Genomic DNA, 19463 nt, shown 5'->3' with positions numbered 1-19463 from the left:
GGATAAGTTTGAAGAGGAAAGTGAATATCTCTATCTCTAATATTGAAGAAAAACGGCAAGAAGAGGTACAGACAGTTTATAGTTTGGGGCCAGGAGGAGAGGGGTGGTGAAGTTAAGGGAGGTTCTCCCTCAAGAGACATATTATCTCTGTAAAGTGGGGAACAAATATCATCTGCCCTGAGTGAAAAAGATAGAAGCTAGTTCAGGGGCCTGATGAGCATGGATAACTGATGAGGGAAACAGGAAAGGAAGCTGACACAGCATGAGAATTCTTTCCACACACCAGCTAGCAAAAAAAAAAAAAGAAAGAAAGAAAAGAAAAAGAAGAAGAAACACAGGACTTATTTTATAAAGCATTGTTATTCTTATTTATTGAAAATGTCCATTTTAAAAGTCTTCAAAATAAAAACAAGTTAGAAAATTTGAGCTTGTGTAAGAAGGGACACGACAGAAGAGGAACTAAAAGGCCTCGAAGGGTAGCCGTTTTAACTACAGGGTTACAGGGACCCATTTATAGAGTATTGTAAACAACACAACTATGGAGACACTGCTGTTAGGTTAACATGGCTTCATTTCCTGTATAGGATTGTTGAGTGTGAGTGTGGACACCACTCTGCAAAAACTACATTACCCAGAGTACCTAGGGCCTCTCATCAGAAGGGCCACACCCCCAAAACATGCATATGGACACGTCACTTTAAAATAAAGACCTGTCAATATTTTAAGCAATCCTATATACCTTATCAACTAAAGTATTTGTAATCACAAGAAATGTTTCCTACAGATATAGTTTGCATATTTATTGCAAGCCATTGACTAACCACAGACAGGGCATATGCTACGATCTGTGTTCTTGTTATTGTTGTTTTTCATCTGGAAGTGAAGGATGGCATCTCTAAATCATTGGGCTAAAAACAGAACACAGCCATTCCAAGAAGTCTTCTTCAGTCTTCAGCTTCCAAAGACGGCTGTGTGTGGTTGGCTGAGATTGGTCTGCAGGAAAAGTCCATTTCCTGTGGAGGATGTAATTTCTGCCATGTAGCAAGCAGTCAACAGCCCCTTAACAGGTAGCTATGGGAGTTGAGACCCCCTCTGCTGTACTAAAAAGGAAAATGGCTTAGCAAGCTCGGGAGTTCAAGTTTGGTTTCTAAACATTTGCAAAACCCACATTTATAGGTACCTACTGAATGTATCTGGGAGACAACTTTGATCTGTCCATTGGTCCTTGACCTCTCTTTCCAGCGATCTCCCCCATCTGGCCAAATTGCCTCTCTTTGGGAGAGACAGGGGCAGGTTGCAACTTTCAACTGTGCTGGATTTGGATGTGTGCTGCCCTGCCATGACCATCTTCTACACCTGGTTTATCACAGTTCTAATTTCTCAGATATTAGAAACCCTCAGCAAGGGTTTGATTCGATGGACAACTTGAGTAAACCAGTTCCAAATAATCAGCTTTGCTAGGAACCAGCACACAGCTACTAGAGGGGCCCTTTCCTTCCAGCTGTACAAACTGGCCCAACAGCACATATCTGCAAATCATGCTTAGAGTCCTACTCAAAGAGGCTGATGACTATTACAGCATCTCACAGCATATATGGGAGGACAATCAAGGGAATTAAAGCTGTCTGCCAGGGCGCCACATCACCTCAGTGTAGACTGAAGGATGAGAAGATGCAACTTGAATATGTGACGTAGATAAAAGGAACTGCTCACAGTATATATTTTTAAAAAGCAAAAGCACACACAAACCAATTTACACACTGATTGGGATGGTTGGCTTAAAGCACTGGGGAAATAGAAAACTTCTACACAAAGCAGAAGGCCAGGGACAAAACCTAGCATGCACTGGCAAGAGATGGGCAAGTCGGCTACTGAGGGGAAGATGCTCCAGTGCAGGTTGCTAATGGATTTGGTGTTGGCGTGGGTGACCAGAGCTTCTGCCCCACAGAATGGAAAAATAAACCAACACGAAAGGAGAAAGGGTGCTACAGTTTTCTTGGTCTTATAGACAAGACAGGGTAGTCATTTTAAAAAGCGGGTATTGAGGGTGGCACAAGCTGTGTCTGGGAAGGGCAGCTGGATCACTGGGCAAACATATTTGCCTTTCACCTTCCCCAGTCAGAGTTCCAGAAATGTTGCCTTCAGTAAATTAGGTACTGAGGGGCTGCCAGGTAGAGGAAAGCATTAGGGGGAAAGTCAAGTTCACATTTTAATAAGCCATGGCCAGCCACTTGGGGAGAGCAGCCAGCCCAACAAGAGTGACCCAAGGATAATGGCTGGTAAAGAGGCACTACGAGTTGAAGGCCATCTGAAGACCCTGTGAGTCATCTGCCTACAATAGCTTCCCTTTGCTTACTGATGGAAAAGACTCTGGGGAGACTTCTCCCACTCCCTCTTGCTTTTTTACTCCTGTCAAAAAAATCAACAACCAATCAATAACCAAACAATCACAAACACTCATCCAAACACACACACACATACACACACAGAGAGACTAAGATATGAAATAAAAACCAGAGAAGTGAGCAAACTGAGTCAGATCACTCAGCTGGACATTTCCCGACACCCTACAGGCACCCTCTGCCAGCCGCACAGTGATGGTTATGGGAGAACGGAGGTCTTGCTACTGGACTCGGCCCGAATACACTCATCAGTTTGCTTCAACAGCCTCCGGACCAGCTTCTCTAGGTCCCTTCTTGATTTCAACTCTTCCTCCAGGCATTGCTTCATTCTTTTATTCTCCTATGATGGGAAAAGGCTGATTGGTTACCAAACAAACAGTCCCTGCCACAGGGCTCCTCATGCTCAACCTCTTGGCAGCCTTCACCACTGAAGACACTCTCCCTCCTCAAACTCCTCTCCCTCAGCAGCTTCTGGATTATTCTACTTCTCGCTGACCAACCCCTGAAATATCAAGACAAGCATTCTCTAGGGCTCTGGCCTGGGCCCTCTTCTCACTCACTCTTTTCACTTACTGTTTTTTTTTCTTTCAACTCAAGTATCTGTGAAGAGGCCACCCCAATTCTCTCTGGCACTGACCTCGTCTCAGCTCAGGAGCACCAGGTCCATAGCCCCCAGGGCCAACTTGATATTTCCGCCTATACTTGTTATAAGGCCCTCAAGTTCATTATGTTCTAAAGTGAACCCAGTATCTCCCCCATCACCCAAACATCTCTTCCTTCTGTAGTTTCTGATTTTCATGAAGGGCACCACCATATCAAAGTACATACCCAGATGAAAAAGTTTCATCTTCCATCTCTGGCTCTTTTTCTTTTCTTTTCTTTTTAATAATTTTATTTATTAACTTTATTTTTGGCTGTGCTGAGTCTTCGTTGCTGCACGGCTTTACTCTAGTTTTGGAGAGCGGGGGCCACGCTCCAGTGGTGGTGCACAGGTTTCTCATTGCAGTGGCTTCTTTTGTTGCAGAGCATGGGTTCTAGGCATGTGGGCTTCAGTAGCTGCAGCACATGGGCTCTACAGCACCAGCTCAATAGCTGTGGTGCACAGGCCTCGCTATGCTGGGGCATGTGGGATCTTCCTGGGTCAGGGATCAAACCCGTGTCTCCTGCATTGGCAGGTGGACTCTTTACCACTAAGCCACCAGGGAAGCCCTCTGGGTCTTTCTCAATTCCCACATCATAGCACCATTTTCCACAGGCTCTAACTCAGTGATATACCTCCTTTACTTCCATGTCCCTCCTCTGCAGCCTCAGTGGCTCTCTCTCCTCAGCTCAGGACCTCATCATGTCTCACCCTGAGTTCTGTAATAGCCTCCTAAGTGATCTTCCAGCTTCTGGTCTCTCTCCCTACAATCCAGGCTTTACCCCATCACAAAGTACAGGCAGTCCTCAAACTCTAGGAAGAATGCCAGAGGAGCCCACAATTCATGACTTATGGTTCTATTTACATGAAGTCACTCAGTCATGCCTGACTCTTTGCGACCCCATGGACAGCAGTCTGCACCAAGCTCCTCCATCCATGGGATTTTCCAGGCAAGAGTACTGGAGTAGGTTGCCATTTCCTTCTCCAGGGAATCTTCCCTACCCAGGGATTGAACCCAGGTCTCTCACATTGTAGACAGATGTTTTACCATCTGAGCCACCAGCGAAGTCCCATGAATGACTTATCTTTTCTTAAATTCTGTTTGCAAATGTCAGGGAACATGAAAGTTGTAACTAAGTTTGGGACCCTATTTTAAATGCTAAACAGGTATATAATCAAGCCTCAGAAATTGAAATCCAAGGCCACATGGTAAAATCTACAAAACCCACCTGGATGACACACGGGAAATAAGAATGCCCACCTCACCACCTTGTTCCCGGCTTTCTCCTGAGGGTGTTTACCCATGTGTGGCAGGGAAGAAGGAGGCTGTTAGGATCTGAGAAATTTCATTACCTGTTTCAGCTCTTTGACCTCATCCTTCAAGGCATAAACAGTATCGACAAGGCTCCTAGAACAACACAAAGTTCAGAGATTAATAGTTGGCATCGAAGTATTAAGTGATACTTAAGAAGAAAAGCAGCTTTATAGAAATAGTTTCTGAAAACCAGTGACCTTTCTGGCGGATGGGGAGAGATACTGCTATGAATGGCCCTTGTGTCCCTCATTTTTATGGGCTAACAACCACCATCACACCAGCTCATTCCAATGCCGAGTCACCACGCTTTTCCTATTACTTCTCTCCTCCACTGCTCGCTTCCCGGCTCGGGTGAGTACGGAAAAAGCGACTAGTGTATTATACACCTGTAACTTATATATTATTGTATACCAACTCTACTTCAATTTTTAAAAAGAAAAATTCAGAAAAAGAGAGACTAGGGCTACTCATAAGGTTTTGATTTCTCTCCTGGGGGAAGCAGGGGGCATCACCTGACATACTGTAATGAGAGGTGGCACCAGGCCCTGCCTGCTTATAGTGTCTGCATGAGCACATTGCCCTTCTCACCAGCATACGTGACACAAAGTCAGGGCATTATTTCTGGAAGATTCCACGTATTCCAAAAGGGATAAAGCACCTTGGCTGAGTTGTAGAAGAGTCATTTCCTCTCTCACTCTCTCCCTGGACAAGGACTTTGGAGATCAGAGTTCCACTTACTGGACATCTTACCAGTCCTCTAACCTTGGGTAACCAGTTTTCTTCTCACCCTCTCTTGGTCTCATTTTCTTCACATACAAAATGGGGATAGTAACCCATTCCCCGAAAGCCTCATAAAGTCATTGGGAGGGTGAATGTAGCCATAATGATAGTAATTAAACTATTACTATTATTGAGTTAATAACTATTACTATTGAGTAAATAACTATTACTATATGATCATCACTTATTGAGTGATTATCATGTGCTGGCCTTTGTACTTCTTATTCCATTTAACCTCACAACAACCCTGAAAGTATCATTATCACATCCAGTTTATAGATGAGGAAACTGAGGCAGAGAGAAGGGAAAGAACTTGTCCCAGGTCACACAGCTAACAAGTACCAGAATCGGCTTGAACCAGGGCTGTTCTTCTCTTGAGCCCGAGTGCTTCATCATTTGGCCGTATCACTTCATGCACCAGATGGAAAAATATATTGACGGTGCCAAGCGCTATGAAACAAGCTGTCCTATGCAAATTTAGGCCTGACTTCAGAAATGACTCAAGTTTAAACAAGTATTTAACCTGATTTTCCCCTGGTAGGTCACCCTCATTACTGTGCAAAGGTAGGTCAAGGACATAACTTTCTTGAATCACAATTTCCTCATCTGTAATGGTGGTAAATCTCAATGGTGGTGTATCTCACTGGATTGCTGTGGGAGTTTAAATGAGGTCAAATATTGAAAGTCCAGTGCCTGAGTCCATAAATGTGAGGGGCATCACCATGGGCAGGGGAATTGGTGCTGTAGCCTTCCCAATGCCTCCCAAACCCATCTGGAGCAGTATTCGTTTGTACCCTGAAGTTCCTTCCTGTCCGGGGAGCTGGCTGCCCCCTCTGCCTTTCCTTTCTCCTTCCCTTTGTTGTGGGAGAAGCACCCCCTGTGCTCCCAACTGTACGATCAACCAAGAGGGCCCCATGCTCTGATGAGGAGGGTCTGCCCTTCAGTGCAGGCTTGGTCTGCTGGAACCTTCTTTCCAGCCCCTGGAAATATCAGAAAAGGTTTAGCCAGCTCTACTCACTTTTCTTCAATGATGGTCTGGCCATTGCTTCTGGTTTCTTCAACGATGAGTTTCTCCTCCTCGGGGAGTAAGACTTGGGGAACGGAATCTTTGCGAGCACCTACAGACAAGGGTAGCCAGAGGCAGAGGAGAGGGATTACTAGAGGAGATTATTTATTGGGGGTTTGTTCCTTTCTACGATTGTTTTTGAGGGGTCTTTGTTGATAGCATCTGGCTGACTGGCACCCCAAGAGCAGTCACATTTTCTGATGAAATCTTTCTGACATGAGAAATTCCAAATGGCCGAATACATTGTTTCAACCCTGGGGGCGGGGGCACATTTTGTATCCAGAAACAATGTGAAAAGGCTGCTGTGAGATTATCCTCAACCAAGGTCCCCTCCTTTCCTGTTCTGGCTCCTCCAAAGCAAAGAGCTGGCCAGCAACCATTCCTCCCTGCCCATCTCTGGGGAATGGCACACCACATTCTGTGTGTTTTGTATTTTAGTAAAAATCATGCAGAACATAGCACTACATGGGGATGCAACATGCTTAAAAAGTCTTCAGAAGCATCATTCACCCCCATTGGTTCTCCATCTTACAGGATGAGGCAGAGTCAGTGGAGACCATTTTGATCAAGGGTAGAGTGAGGGTGGGGAGATGATCACGACAGCTGCAAAGATGCAGGCGTCCTGACCACTGTCTGCTCACCATCTACCGGCTCTGGGATGGAGAAGGTGACAGAGCAGCCATGGGACCTGACCAGACAGCTCTCCTGCACCTCCAACCTCCGCCTCCCTTCTGGATCCTTCCTCTGAGAGCTAGATCCCTTAATCTCTGTCTCCTTGAGCCACTGGCTTCCTCTCTTCTAAGCCAATTCCCTTCAATTTCTGAACACTCACTGCCTTCACTCAATCTCCATGCTTTTCTCAAAGGGGATGTGTCTCTGTCTTCTGCAGGCCCCAGGACTTCGTAGATGCTTAATAAGTGGGTAGCAGGCTGGCTGACTGACCAACCAACTGGATGCAGCAAGAAACAGTAGGGATCAGTTTTAGGGGAGCAGGACTTTTGGCTGGAGAGGGATGTATAGTGTTGGTCGCCATGACACCATGATGCTAAATGGCTTACTGCGTGCGAAGCACTGTGCTAGATACTTTCCACACGTAAAAGGGAGGCCAGGGAGGAGGGGGGACAATATGACTCTTGAGAATGCCTGCCTGCACCTCTGAGCAAATTTCCTGTCTCTATCAGAGTGAAGACAGGAGGAGGCAGGAGGTGAGGTCAGATATCACAGGAGGGCTGCTGCTTCTAGTGTCTCCTTGTGTGCCTCTCTTTCCTGGTTTCTATGATAAAAACTGCTCTCACTTGCCTTTCCTGGCTCCTGGAATCTTGTTATTAGGGCTGCTGCTGCTGCTGCTGCTAAGTCGCTTCAGTCGTGTCCAACTCTGTGCGACCTCACAGATGGCAGCCCACCAGGCTCCCCTGTCCCTGGGATTCTCCAGGCAAGAATACTGGAGTGGGTTGCCATTTCCTTTTCCAATGTATGAAAGTGAAGAGTCAAAGTTAAGTCACTCTGTCGTGTCCGACTCTTAGTGACCTCATGGACTGCAGCCTACCAGGCTCCTCTGTCCATGGGATTTTCCAGGCAAGAGTACTGGCTAGGCGTGCCCAAAGCTGCAGCCAGGTTGGGTCTGAGAAGCACAAGGTGTGACAGTCTACCCTTCAAAGTCAAATGTATCAAAGTCCACATAGAATGCTTTTCCCATGATGCCTTTAGAGACATGTCACTTTGACAGCACCCCTCAGGGTGGTTCACCGAGGAAGCCCTGCCCACGCTCAAGCATGGGCTCAGTGGCTGTCCCAGTGGAGCCTTAGGGAGAGCTCATGTCTTCCGCAGAGGCAAGACCCTCACACCAGGTATCCTTAATGTCTCTAATAATGAAAGGCCAAGGACATAAGCCATGTGACATGTCTTTTATAAAAGCACAAGGAAGAATCAGAAAACATCATCTCACTTTCAGGCTGGGGGAAATACCCTCAGCTAATAGGTCCCTGATAAATTGTAGACACTCTCAACAGGCCCTGCTAAGCAGCTACATTTCCAGATTTTCAGAGCAACTCTGAAACTTGAGCTTGGTGAAGCTCTGTTTGCTTAAATATGCAGCTGATCAAAGATAATATTTTGACTTCCTTTCCAAATCTGCCTATAAGAAGAGATTAGCATCAGTTCACAGACACAGGAACCCTTTGGGCTCTTTAATTCCTAACTAGTGTTGGTGAAGGTATTTGTGTACTTCAAAGGAAATTGACTTTAAAAAAAATTTTTTTTTTCATTTCTATCACCTCCAACTTTTTTTTATTCTTGCATCTCTCTTTCTCTCTGGGTGAAAAGAAACAGTGGGTAAACAAACCACTTGGTAGCTAAAACCAGCTTATCTGAAAGATGCAGCCTTGTACCCACTCCTCTGCTGCAAGTCACCTGCTTTCCACACCCTGCAGCCCATCTGGGTTGCTTTGCTCTTTTTCCAAGAGGCAGTGAGCAGTAGCGAAGAAACATCACTCATTAGAGAAAGTGGCTGGGGGAACCTACTTGAGCCATGGCCTTGTGGAAAGCTTGCACTGGTACAGTAGGCTTCAATCACCTTCAGAATCTGAGCATCTTCTTCCAGAGCAGCCGTACCTGTCAAATGTAATGAATCGTGACTTTTCACAGAGATACACGCCTCTGGACCCTCGAAATGATGCACGCGGGTTCTGGGCACTGGCTTCTCTGACCAGTGGTGTTCATGCAAGGCAGGAGAGAAAAGCTGACCAGCTGTCATGGTGGAGCGAGAGAGACAGTAGCCCCGAGGAGCTCTGCGGTCAGCACCAGTGAGTTCAGCACCGAGAGTGGTCTGCTCTGGAAGCCACTCGAAACACTAAATTAGAGGGTCTCCCATGTGCCTCAGAGGCTTCAGGGCCAGCACTGGGCTTGGCGCTGGCCTCAGTTCTCAGCCAATACACCACACCCTTCCTCTCCATCAAATTTCAAGGCTCACCTTCTCTAAGGAAGCTTTCCACCACTAACATAACACATTTTTTTCCCAACCAGCCAGGCTAGTCATTGAGTCTCCCTCTCCTCCCCAAGCCCCTCCAACTCATCCTAGACGTGACTGTTAACACGCTCATGTGCAGACCTAGGAGTCGGGTGGGCAATGGGGGATACAGAAGCTAAAGTCTAGCAAAGGTTTATCCAGACTATTTCTGACTGATAGGCACAGCTCTGTCACCCATTTAGGAAGTGGCACTTACTCCTTCATGTGTGTCCCAGAGTGCCTTGTTCCCAGCCGCAGAGGCAAATGTGTATGTATCCACTGGCTGACCGACTTTGCAGTCTGTCTCTAAATCCAGCCCTGTTTCAGTATGTCAGCAGGCAGATTCCTTGACTAACTGAGAACATCACTGAACATTAAACTCCCTTCAGGTCTACTGAGTCAGTCTCAGTAAAGGCAAATATCTCAGGCATTCAGAAACTAAGAACGGAAAAATGTATCCATGGCAAATAGGTCCCTTTAGTATTTCTAAACCAGGTATGGTCAAATAGTCAACACAAAAATCATACAGGTGAAAAGCAGCAGGAGACAGCTTATTCCAAAGTCTGAGAGGAGGCTAAGCCTTTTTTTTTTTTTTTTAATGCATTTTTCCCTATGGGAAAGATGATGCTGAGAACATACTGCTCGAATTTTCTGCTTTCAAAAAATTCCTCATCTATAATCAACTTTCTAAAAATAAAAAACACATACATACTTTTCCGGATGACATATTCCTCCTCTGATGGTTTTCTTTCAGTCTTTCTTTTATGAAGAAACTTCTTCATCGTTTTGGGGCTTTTACTAGACTCCTATAAGGGTAGAGGTTTCTTCATGAATTAAGGTTCTCCCCACTCCCACCCCCCGCAAAAAAAAAAAAAATTAAAAAGAGCAAATGAAATTAAGTAGAATGGCTCTCTGATTTTTACAGTTGCACTTAGGAGGGTATCAAAATTTAATACTATACACAATAAAAATGGCTCCAAGAATGGCATGGGCAAGCTGCAAATACAGGAGGCCAAGTGCCTTTAGGGTACCATCTGGAGAGATGGTAATGGGCGTCACTCCTAGAGAAATAACACTACTCCTAACTGGGTTTATCCTCCCCACTGATACAATTTTAAGGGAATGAAATAACAATTATAACTATTAGTGGGGTATAGACCACTTTTCAAAGAGCTTCAAAACTAAGAAATTCTCCTTAGCAACAGTCCCACAAAGAAGAATATCAAATTCCATTTGCCAGACAGGAAAATTAAGGCAGAGAGACTAAATACAGTCCCTGTATTCAGAGAGAATAGCCAAATGAAAGATTTCCTGATAAATAATTCGGGGTTACACGTAATGTACTTACAGCCAAGCAAGGCATATTTTTAATTAGCAGATTTATCTGCTAATTATATATAATCATATATATATAATTATATATGAATTGTTGGATTTGCCATATGAATAACCAGAGAGTCTAAAAAGTGCTCATTAAATATCCGAGTAAATAGCGATCATCTTATTCCAACCTCCCATGCAATATATATACAGGATGAATGGATAACAATTGCTACCTTACAAATAAATGTGACAAAGAATTTAATTTCTTCCTGTTAGCCTCAGTGATCTCCTTAGAAAGCAGACAGACATGAAAAACTCACATGTGACAAAAATAACAGGAAAAATAGAAATAGCAAAAAAAAAGCCCATGGAAAACAGACATTTTACATGCTATTTCTATTTTTCCTGTTATTTTTGTCACACGTGAGTTTTTCATTTTTGTACATATTTCCTAAGAGCCTGCTTTTTTGAAGAAAGTACTTACATGTCAGAAATGTATCTTCATATTTTAGCTACCAATTGTAAAAAGGGACAAAACAAGCATAAAGGAAAGCTTCATTCATCAAAGATTACAGCACAGCATTAAATGATGTCACTGTACACCAAAGATATTGTTCTACCCTTACCTTTAAGATATAAGACATCCTCTAAAGTGAATATGTAAAGAAAGAGAAGATGAGCGTGAGAGGTCGATGGTTATAGTGACCAAATCCATTTATCAATAATTCTAAAACAACATTTGAAATGTTAGTGTTATCATAAATTACACAGAGAGAATATCATCATGTTTCCCACATTAGTTTCAGATGCAATATCGTCATGCAAAAGCCCAAGGAATACAGTTCTGTGAAGAATTACAAATGCTGAAAATTACTGAAATACACACTATATAGTAAGAACATATTAATAACTCACTTCTCCCAGCAGAAACAAAGTGATCATGCCTTAGTTTTAATGGATTAGTTCTGTGAAGGATTAAGTCAACTTTACCCTTCAAAGCTCACCTTAATTTGAATTTAGTAACTGACAATTACAAAATATCCATCATTAAAAAGGGGACTTAGGTAACTATGAAGTGGCACTCCTGGTTAAGGTAATCAGAGGAGAAAATTGGATGATTGCAGGAATCACCGATCAATTTCCAAAGCCAATCTCTGGGGCTGTTTTCTGGCCAAATTCTGAATAGAGGTACATAATAAAGATTCAGCTCAAGGATTATTTTCCTGTCATGTCAGGTTGAAAAGATCAAAAAATCCTCTCGTATCCAAACATTGTTCTACTTTTACTGCACTAAGCATTGGAGGCAACAAGTGAAACAATGGCACGGTGTTTTAAATCAAAACAAACTCAAAACTGAGCTAAGTCTGCATCACGCATCAAAAACACACGTTTGGTACAAAAGTATATGCTGCCTTGGCACCGTAATTCTAAGACACATCTCATAACTGTCACAAACTTAAATCTTCATGCAGTAAGACCTATTTAAAGAACGGTTACTAATAAATGAGGATCTTTTCTGAAAGCTGAAATGATGAGAACCATGCTAGGGAAAAAAAAAAAAGTTTGGATGGAAAAGGTAACACTCCACACAGTTTCAGAAGACAGTGACTGGCATTTCCTGACTGCAACTTCGAGACAAGAAAAAAAAAAAACAAAAAAAACCTTGAAATCCCCATTCTACCCAAATATCAAATGTCCTCTAGGGTTGTTGCTTAGAAGCCTCTTTTTTAAAGACACTCCTTTCATTAAATTCTTTCTTTCCAACTGCAGCAAATAATTCAGGCTTTCATAGTTCAGACCCAGGGCTTGGTCCCATAAAACTTTTACTGATTTGGTTTCATAGATCAAAATGATTCAAAATGCAGAACTGGGTCTGCTTGGTTAGCAATTTCACGCTAATAAAGTGACTTTTGTCTGAGATGTGTGTACATCATGACCAATTTATAGAATTATCATATCATCACAAAGGCAAACCAGAGGCCCTTCAGGAGGAGACCGGAGAAACTCAGGCAGTGCACAGAAAGCCTGGGGGTATTTAAGACATATGTGTAGATGGACAATGGGGAAATGAAAAATTCAGAAATTAAAAAAAAAATCACTGAGTCTGGCAACTCAAGACTGACTGACTGTATCGCCTACCATCAATTCTAGCACATCCCCACAGAACTATCTCTAATAAGCTACAAAATCAGCTTGTCAGAAGCATTTTATACCATATGTAGCAAAATTACCTCTTTATAACCTAGTGCTGCTGATGGTCTAAGTGGAGGTGCAGGTCGTAGACAACTTAAGCTCCACGGTTTTATAATTTGAGGAGGCTCCAAGGGTCCTCGGGGCTGTCCAGTAGAGCTAAAAGACTGGGAAAATGTCTGATGAGATGGTAGCAATTGGCCATATGAACCCAACCCTGGGCCACACAGTGAGAGAACAACAATAGCTTGGTTGGATCTGAAAAGCCAGGCCCAGAAAGGAAAGGATGGGAAAACAAGTCTCCAGTTGGAAAACTGGCATTCTCCAGTCAAGACTTGGGGCCTCAAAAGAACAGCACAACACTGATTCCACATCCCATGAGCCTGCCCTCCCTCTGTCCTGCAATTTCATTCAAGTCAGATGTTTTTTTATCCCCTGAAAGGGAGGAAAGTGGAATAACAGCCAACATTTAATGAGTTCAGTCATGTGTTTGGCACTCAATTAGGTGCTTACATAGGTTATTTTCAGAAAAACTTAAGGCAAACTTTAGCAAAGCGAAGTAACCAGTCAGCAATCGGCAAAGTCAAGATTTGAACCCAGATCTGATGCCAAAAGCCCCTTTTCTTCTCACAACACACGATGCTCAAAACTGGAATTTGAGCATCACAGGTTTGAATGTTAACAGACAACACAACACATCTTCAGTCTCACTCAGCAAGTACAGTAAAATCTCATCAATTCAAATTCCGTGAACTCTGTGATACAGCAGAAGGAGGCAGCTCTCAAAGTTTACCCTTAAAGGTTAATGAAGAAATGTGATAGCATAAATGTGATTGCATGGAGACGTTTCAGTACTTAAGAAGGTAAACTATCCCTTTTGCCTTAGCACATTATTAATATGAGCACGCTGTTGTTGTTCAGTCGCTAAGTCGTGTCTGACTCTTTGCGACCCCATGGATTGAAGCACCCCAGGCTTCTCTGTCCTCCACTATCTCCCGGAATTTGTGCAGATTCATGTCCATTGAGTCAGTGATGTTATCTAACCATCTCATCTTCTGTCACCCCCTTCTCCCTTTGCCTTCAATCTTTCTCAGCATCAGGGTCTTTCCCAATGAGTCAGCTCGGCACATCAGGTGGCCAAAGGATTGGAGCCAAAGCATTGATGAGCATAACGGTTGCTAAGTAAAATAAATCCTGTTTATCACTAAAACATCTTAGCAGGACTTCTGGTTAGAAAAACTTTGCTAGCTGTTCAGTTGGAGTACCTTAATAACTGTCAAACAAAGCTGCATATCTCAAACTCTGTGTTAATTGGGATGGGCCTCCCCCATAACAAGAAAGCAGAATTAATGAGGTTTGACTGTACTTCTAATCCTACAAATCCAAACTATCCAAAGGCTAAGGGCATGCTCACCACTCTTGTAAGTCCTCAGTAGGCAGGATTTGACAAGAGACTCAATAATCCCTGGACAGGACAGACACGCTACTTACGGAGTGAGCACTACAAGATGACGATGATGTTTTGGATAATGAACTGCAAGAGGCAGGTCCTCTGATCAGCCTGTACAGATGCTCCAGCCAATCCTGGAAGTCCTGGTTGTTGCCACAGTGGACCACAATTCTCTCTACTATGTTACCTGGATCACCCGATTAGGAGCATTTGGAAACAAAAGACAAGGAAGACCTTGAGCTTGCCTCATTCATAAACACACTGCGTGCAGCTAGGACTTGGGTGTCTATCTTGAGAAGTTTTCATAGCTATGAGTTAACCCTGTTGAAACTCTTCTATCAGGAACAGATAAGCCATGATAATAAAGATATAAATACTTGTATTTGATTTATAAAAACCATCCTTGATTTCTACTGCCTATAGAATCTTGGAAGTAATATAAAACTTCACTCTAAACAAGCTCACAGTTCCCAAATTTAAGCACAGGGCCCATCTAGTTCATAGTCTAAAAGGAGAATAGCATACTGCTTTACCCAATATCAAAGGTGAAGCCAGATCCAACTAAGACTGGTCTTTAGGCCAACACCAAATCTCGGACTCCCTATTGGGAAAGAAGGGGTTATGGTCTGGGGCCAGCATCCTAGTGTTAGCCATTGAGTTGTATCAGTGAAAAACGTGCAACCATTACATCAAACAGGTTTGGCAAAAGGGACAACAGGCCAGTTGGGGGGCATGACCAAGGTGTGGCAGATTGCTCAAACCGTGAGGAAAGTTTCATGGTTTTTCGGCACTTTTTAGAAACACAAATCTTGCTAATTCATAGGCTGATGATAAAATTGTTGATAAAAGTTCACATCTTTGGCTCCTCTGCCACCAGGGAATAGATGACAGAAGGGAGATAAAACTGTATTTACATCAGTCCATCTTGTTATTTCTTAGCTCTTATGCAAGAGAAGATTGAAACTAATGGCCAAGCTGAGGCTCATGAATGACCACAAGTCTTCCCTCCTCTTGCTGTAACCTAATTATCCAAGGAAATGGAATACACTTTACCATGTCCATGGAAAACTTGCTCATGGACTATATAACAGAAAATAATAGTGTTTATTTATTTAAACCCCACTTCATTTCGAAAAGGATTTGAAGAAGAGAAAATTACCTACCTGTGATTTCAAATGTGGAGTCATTCCCTTCAATTTCATCTAATCTAGTCACCACCATTCCTGCTACTGGTATTTTTCCCTACCAGAAAAAGAACATCCCCATTAATTCTGTGGTTATACATGTCTCTGTTTTTGTTAGATTTTCTGACCCTCTTAGGAACCACTGCTGAATTATGGTGAGACATATTTCTCCAGTCTGTCAATAGATAATGTGTTTCTCTGCTTTAAATTTTAATCAGACAAGAAAGCAACGGGAAAATGTGGGTTATGTTTTGCTAACACACCATAAATCATGAGGTCAGGATTAAATCATAGTTTACCCTTCTAACAGATTTTCAGGAGAGTCCGTCAACAAAGCAAAAACTCAAATTTCATGAAAATTAGTCATTGCTAGGCCAAGATAGGATAGGCAACAATAACTTATAACACTCAGTGTCTTGGGAGTCAACTGAAAGGAGTTGAATTTCCTAAGGAGTTGAATGACTTCCATCTCAGAAACTTGGGTCATATAATGTGACTGTAATAAGACAATCATAGAGGCAACTGTCAGCTTTATATCTTCTCAGCAATAATCATATGATCTAGGCCTGGAAAATGCTGCTGTTAATTTACTTAGTTGCAGACTTTGATTTCTGTTTACACATTCATGACCTATCTCATAACCAGAGCAGTGGAGGTTCAGGATAAACTCATTATGCTAACACAAAGGTCTATGTTCAAAGGAATATCTGCTCTCATAAATTGTTTAATTATAAAAAGGGTCAGAACATTCTGCCTTTTCTGGCTGGAGCTCTTAATACAGAGTGGAAACAGTGCATCTAGAGGAAAATTTATTTTCATTATCTGTCTTGTTGCTTTATATGAAATCTACTAACCTGATAGATAAAGCCACTCATCCGAGGACTTGCAGATAACATTATCAAAACACTTGAAAATAACATGAGGTACCGCTCCTCTTTTTCCTGAAGTGGAGGGAAAAAGACTACATGTAAACAGAAATTGCACGTTTTGTTTATTAAGAATTTCTGGAATTTTTGTAAGATAGATCTTATATAAGGCAATGAAACACAAATAGTGATTTTTTTTAAAAAAAGATACCCAACTTAAAAGTAGAAAACTCGTTTAATTGTACTTTGAAATGTATATAAATCCAGTTTATCTGTCTCTTTCCTATACACAACGTGTGTGCTCAGTCGCTCAGTTGTGTCCGACTCTTTGTGACCCTGTGGACTGTAGCCCACCAGGCTCTTCTGTCCATGGAATTTTCCAGACAAGAATACCAGAATGGGTTGCCATTTCCTTTTCCAGGGGACTTTTCTGACCCAGGGATTGAACCCCCATCTCCTGCACTGGCAGGTGGGTCCTTTACCACTAGCGCCACCTGGGAAGTCCTATACACAACAGTTAAGTACAAATGACCACGCTTGTTTCCCAAGCTGAAGCCTGAAAAGTCACACTGTTAATGCCTTCTTGCCCGTGATGCAACCACAGCACAATATAAGTCTTGAGGTTCTCAAAGTGAAAATGATTTTACTTTGAAAAGTGGCCAAATAAAGGGGTTCAAGTGATAAGAAATTTATTATGCTCTAACACAAGGGTCCCCAACCTCTGCAATCTAATGCCTGATGATCTGAGGTGGAGCTGATGTAATAATAATAAAGTACACGATACATGTAATGTGCTTGAATCATCCCCAGATCATCCTGCCACCCCTCTCCCATTCGTAGAAAAATTGTCATCCCCAAAACCCATGTCTGGTGCCTAAAAGGTTGGGGACCGCTGCTCTTAACCCATGTGTTAAACTCTTCCTAAAATTACTGTTAATCAGTAACTACACAGTAATTATCATACCCACATAAAACAAAGAAGGAAATAGTGGTCATGTATGGATGTGAGAGTTGGACTGCGAAGGAAGCTGAGCGCCGAAGAATTGATGCTTTTGAACTGTGGTGTTGGAGAAGACTCTTGAGAGTCCCTTGGACTTCAAGGAGATCCAATCAGTCCATTCTGAAGGAGATCAGCCCTGGGATTTCTTTGGAAGGAATGATGCTAAAGCTGAAACTCCAGTACTTTGGCCACCTCATGCGAAGAGTTGACTCACTGGAAAAGACTCTGATGGTGGGAGGGATTGGGGGCAGGAGGAGAAGGGGACGACAGAGGATGAGATGGCTGGATGGCATCACCAACTCGATGGACATGAGTTTGAGTGAACTCTGGGAGTTGGTGATGGACAGGGAGGCCTGGCGTGCTGCAATTCATGGGGTCGCAAAGAGTCAGACATGACTGAGCAACTGAACTGAACTGAACTGAAAGGAAATGTTGGACACAAATGCTTCTCTGAACTACTTGAGCAGATATGCAGTGAGTAAATGCCAAAGATGTCGCTGGGCTTGCACGTCCAGCCATTTTACCTACAATTATCCTCAAGCCCAGTTCCATCTCCTTCCTCCTGCTTGAGAAGAGCAACCTTTCAAGGCTGATTTTTCTAACAAGTGTTCTGCGTTCTCTCCCATCTTTCTCTTGGTTGGCTTCCTTCTACAGACATCTTATCTCCTGCTCCTGCTTCCAGCCACTTCTCCTGTCTAACTCGCTTTTTCTGCTGCCTTTAGCATAGGCACATCTCCTGTCCATTTCATAGGCTGTCATCTGCCCCCTGTGGCTTTATTTCTTGACGTTTTATTGCCAAATTACTGGCTGCTTTCTTTTTCTCCCCATTGATCCCTCCATAACTGCACCCTTATCGCTCTCTCAAAGTCATCAATCACTGCCTTTTTGTGACATCCCATGGCTTCTCGGTCTCCATACTCTGAACCTTCTGCAGCCCTCAGCAGTCTGACCGCTTTCAAATGTTCTTTCTGGAATTTCCATGACAACACACTCCCCTAATTTCCCTCTATTTTCCACTTTCTTTTTCTGGCACTATTTCCTTCTTGCTTTACCCAAGAGGTTTATCCCAAAGGTATGAAAGACTGTTAGAGTCGCTACAGTAACTTTCCCAAGGGTATCTGCATTTTACCTGAGATTGCTTATTTTTCTTCTAGTGTTTTTTTATTGAAGCCTAGTTGAGTTACAATGTTTCAAGTGTATGGTAAAGTGATTCAGATATACATTTTTTCAGATTCTTTTCCATTATAAGTTACTACAAGATATTGAGTATAGTTTCCTGTGCTAGAAGGGAGAAGGCAATGGCACCCCACTCCAGTACTCTTGCCTGGAAAACCCCATGGATGGAGGAGCCTGGTAGGCTGCAGTCCATGGGGTCGCTAAGAGTTGGACACAAATGAGCGACTTCACTTTCACTTTTCACTTTCCAGCACTGGAGGAGGAAATGGCAACCCACTCCAGTGTTCTTGCCTGGAGAATCCCAGGGACGGCCGGGACTGGTGGGCTGCCATCTATGGGGTCGCACAGAGTCGGACACGACTGAAGCGACTTAGCAGCAGCAGCAGCATACAGTAGAATCTTGTTGTTTATCTGCTTTATGTATAGTAGTTGGTATGTGTTAATCCCAAACTCCTAATTTATTCCTCCCCACTTTCCTCTTTGGTAACCACATTAGCCCAAAGTAATGAATCTCTGACACAGACCTGTCAGGGAGTAGAAGAAGATATTTAAGGAAGGAGAAGATGATTGTAATACCCAATAAATCATGCCAGGTGATGTAATCAACCTTCTTCCCCTACCCTGCCCCCTTCCTAAAAGATATAATCCATCTTCAGGCCTTTGTGCTTCTTTCTGGACTTTTATTTCCCAAGAAAGCACATCTGTCAGCGACATGGAAGCCTCTGCCTCTAATTCTGACCTCCTACCCACATTTCTATACTTTTTCAACACCTGCCTACAAGTCACCTCCATCTGTATACCAACCATCACATTTCAGTCAGGTCTGAAATGACATCTGTCATCTCTTTTAGCCCATGGCCCACCACTTCCTATAGGCTTTCCCTTCCAAACAGGTCTCAGACTTGCCCCTTAAGTTTCATTCTCTCCACCATCACCTTCCTGGGAAGGGGAGGTACTTACTTACCACTTTCCAACCCAGCTGGCCTGTCTCCAGCCCCATCCCCTCCCATTTAGTGGACATGTACGGCTGCCAGATGGTGTCGTAAACAGCCCTTTCACTGTGTTTC

The 19463-nt window shown here is 43.2% G+C and overlaps 1 protein-coding gene across 15 annotated transcripts in view; it reads right to left on the bottom strand.

Annotated features, from left to right (window-relative positions):
- Positions 1 to 341: 341 nt before the first annotated feature.
- The window catches only part of ARHGEF6 (Rac/Cdc42 guanine nucleotide exchange factor 6), a 117321-nt gene continuing 98199 nt past the window's right edge, over positions 342 to 19463 (bottom strand). For 4 of the 15 annotated variants that reach the window (XM_027535289.1, XM_027535296.1, XM_027535304.1 and 1 more), the window contains 10 exons: positions 16209 to 16295; positions 15334 to 15412; positions 14212 to 14357; positions 12762 to 12899; positions 11157 to 11177; positions 9920 to 10013; positions 8724 to 8813; positions 6156 to 6255; positions 4396 to 4450; positions 342 to 2742 (listed from right to left, as the gene is read on the bottom strand). In XM_027535289.1, coding sequence (XP_027391090.1) covers positions 2602 to 2742; positions 4396 to 4450; positions 6156 to 6255; positions 8724 to 8813; positions 9920 to 10013; positions 11157 to 11177; positions 12762 to 12899; positions 14212 to 14357; positions 15334 to 15412; positions 16209 to 16295 — 951 coding nt within the window. In that variant the 3' untranslated portion in view covers positions 342 to 2601. The remainder of the gene's footprint in view (positions 2743 to 4395; positions 4451 to 6155; positions 6256 to 8723; positions 8814 to 9919; positions 10014 to 11156; positions 11178 to 12761; positions 12900 to 14211; positions 14358 to 15333; positions 15413 to 16208; positions 16296 to 19463) is intronic. The other 11 variants (XM_027535292.1, XM_027535301.1, XM_027535300.1 and 8 more) reach the window with 9 other exon arrangements.

This window comes from Bos indicus x Bos taurus, chromosome X, assembly GCF_003369695.1.
Source record: "Bos indicus x Bos taurus breed Angus x Brahman F1 hybrid chromosome X, Bos_hybrid_MaternalHap_v2.0, whole genome shotgun sequence".
Lineage (NCBI taxonomy): Eukaryota > Metazoa > Chordata > Mammalia > Artiodactyla > Bovidae > Bos > Bos indicus x Bos taurus.
Note: the sequence above shows the minus strand (reverse complement) of the source record. Positions and strands in the feature narration are given on the sequence as shown.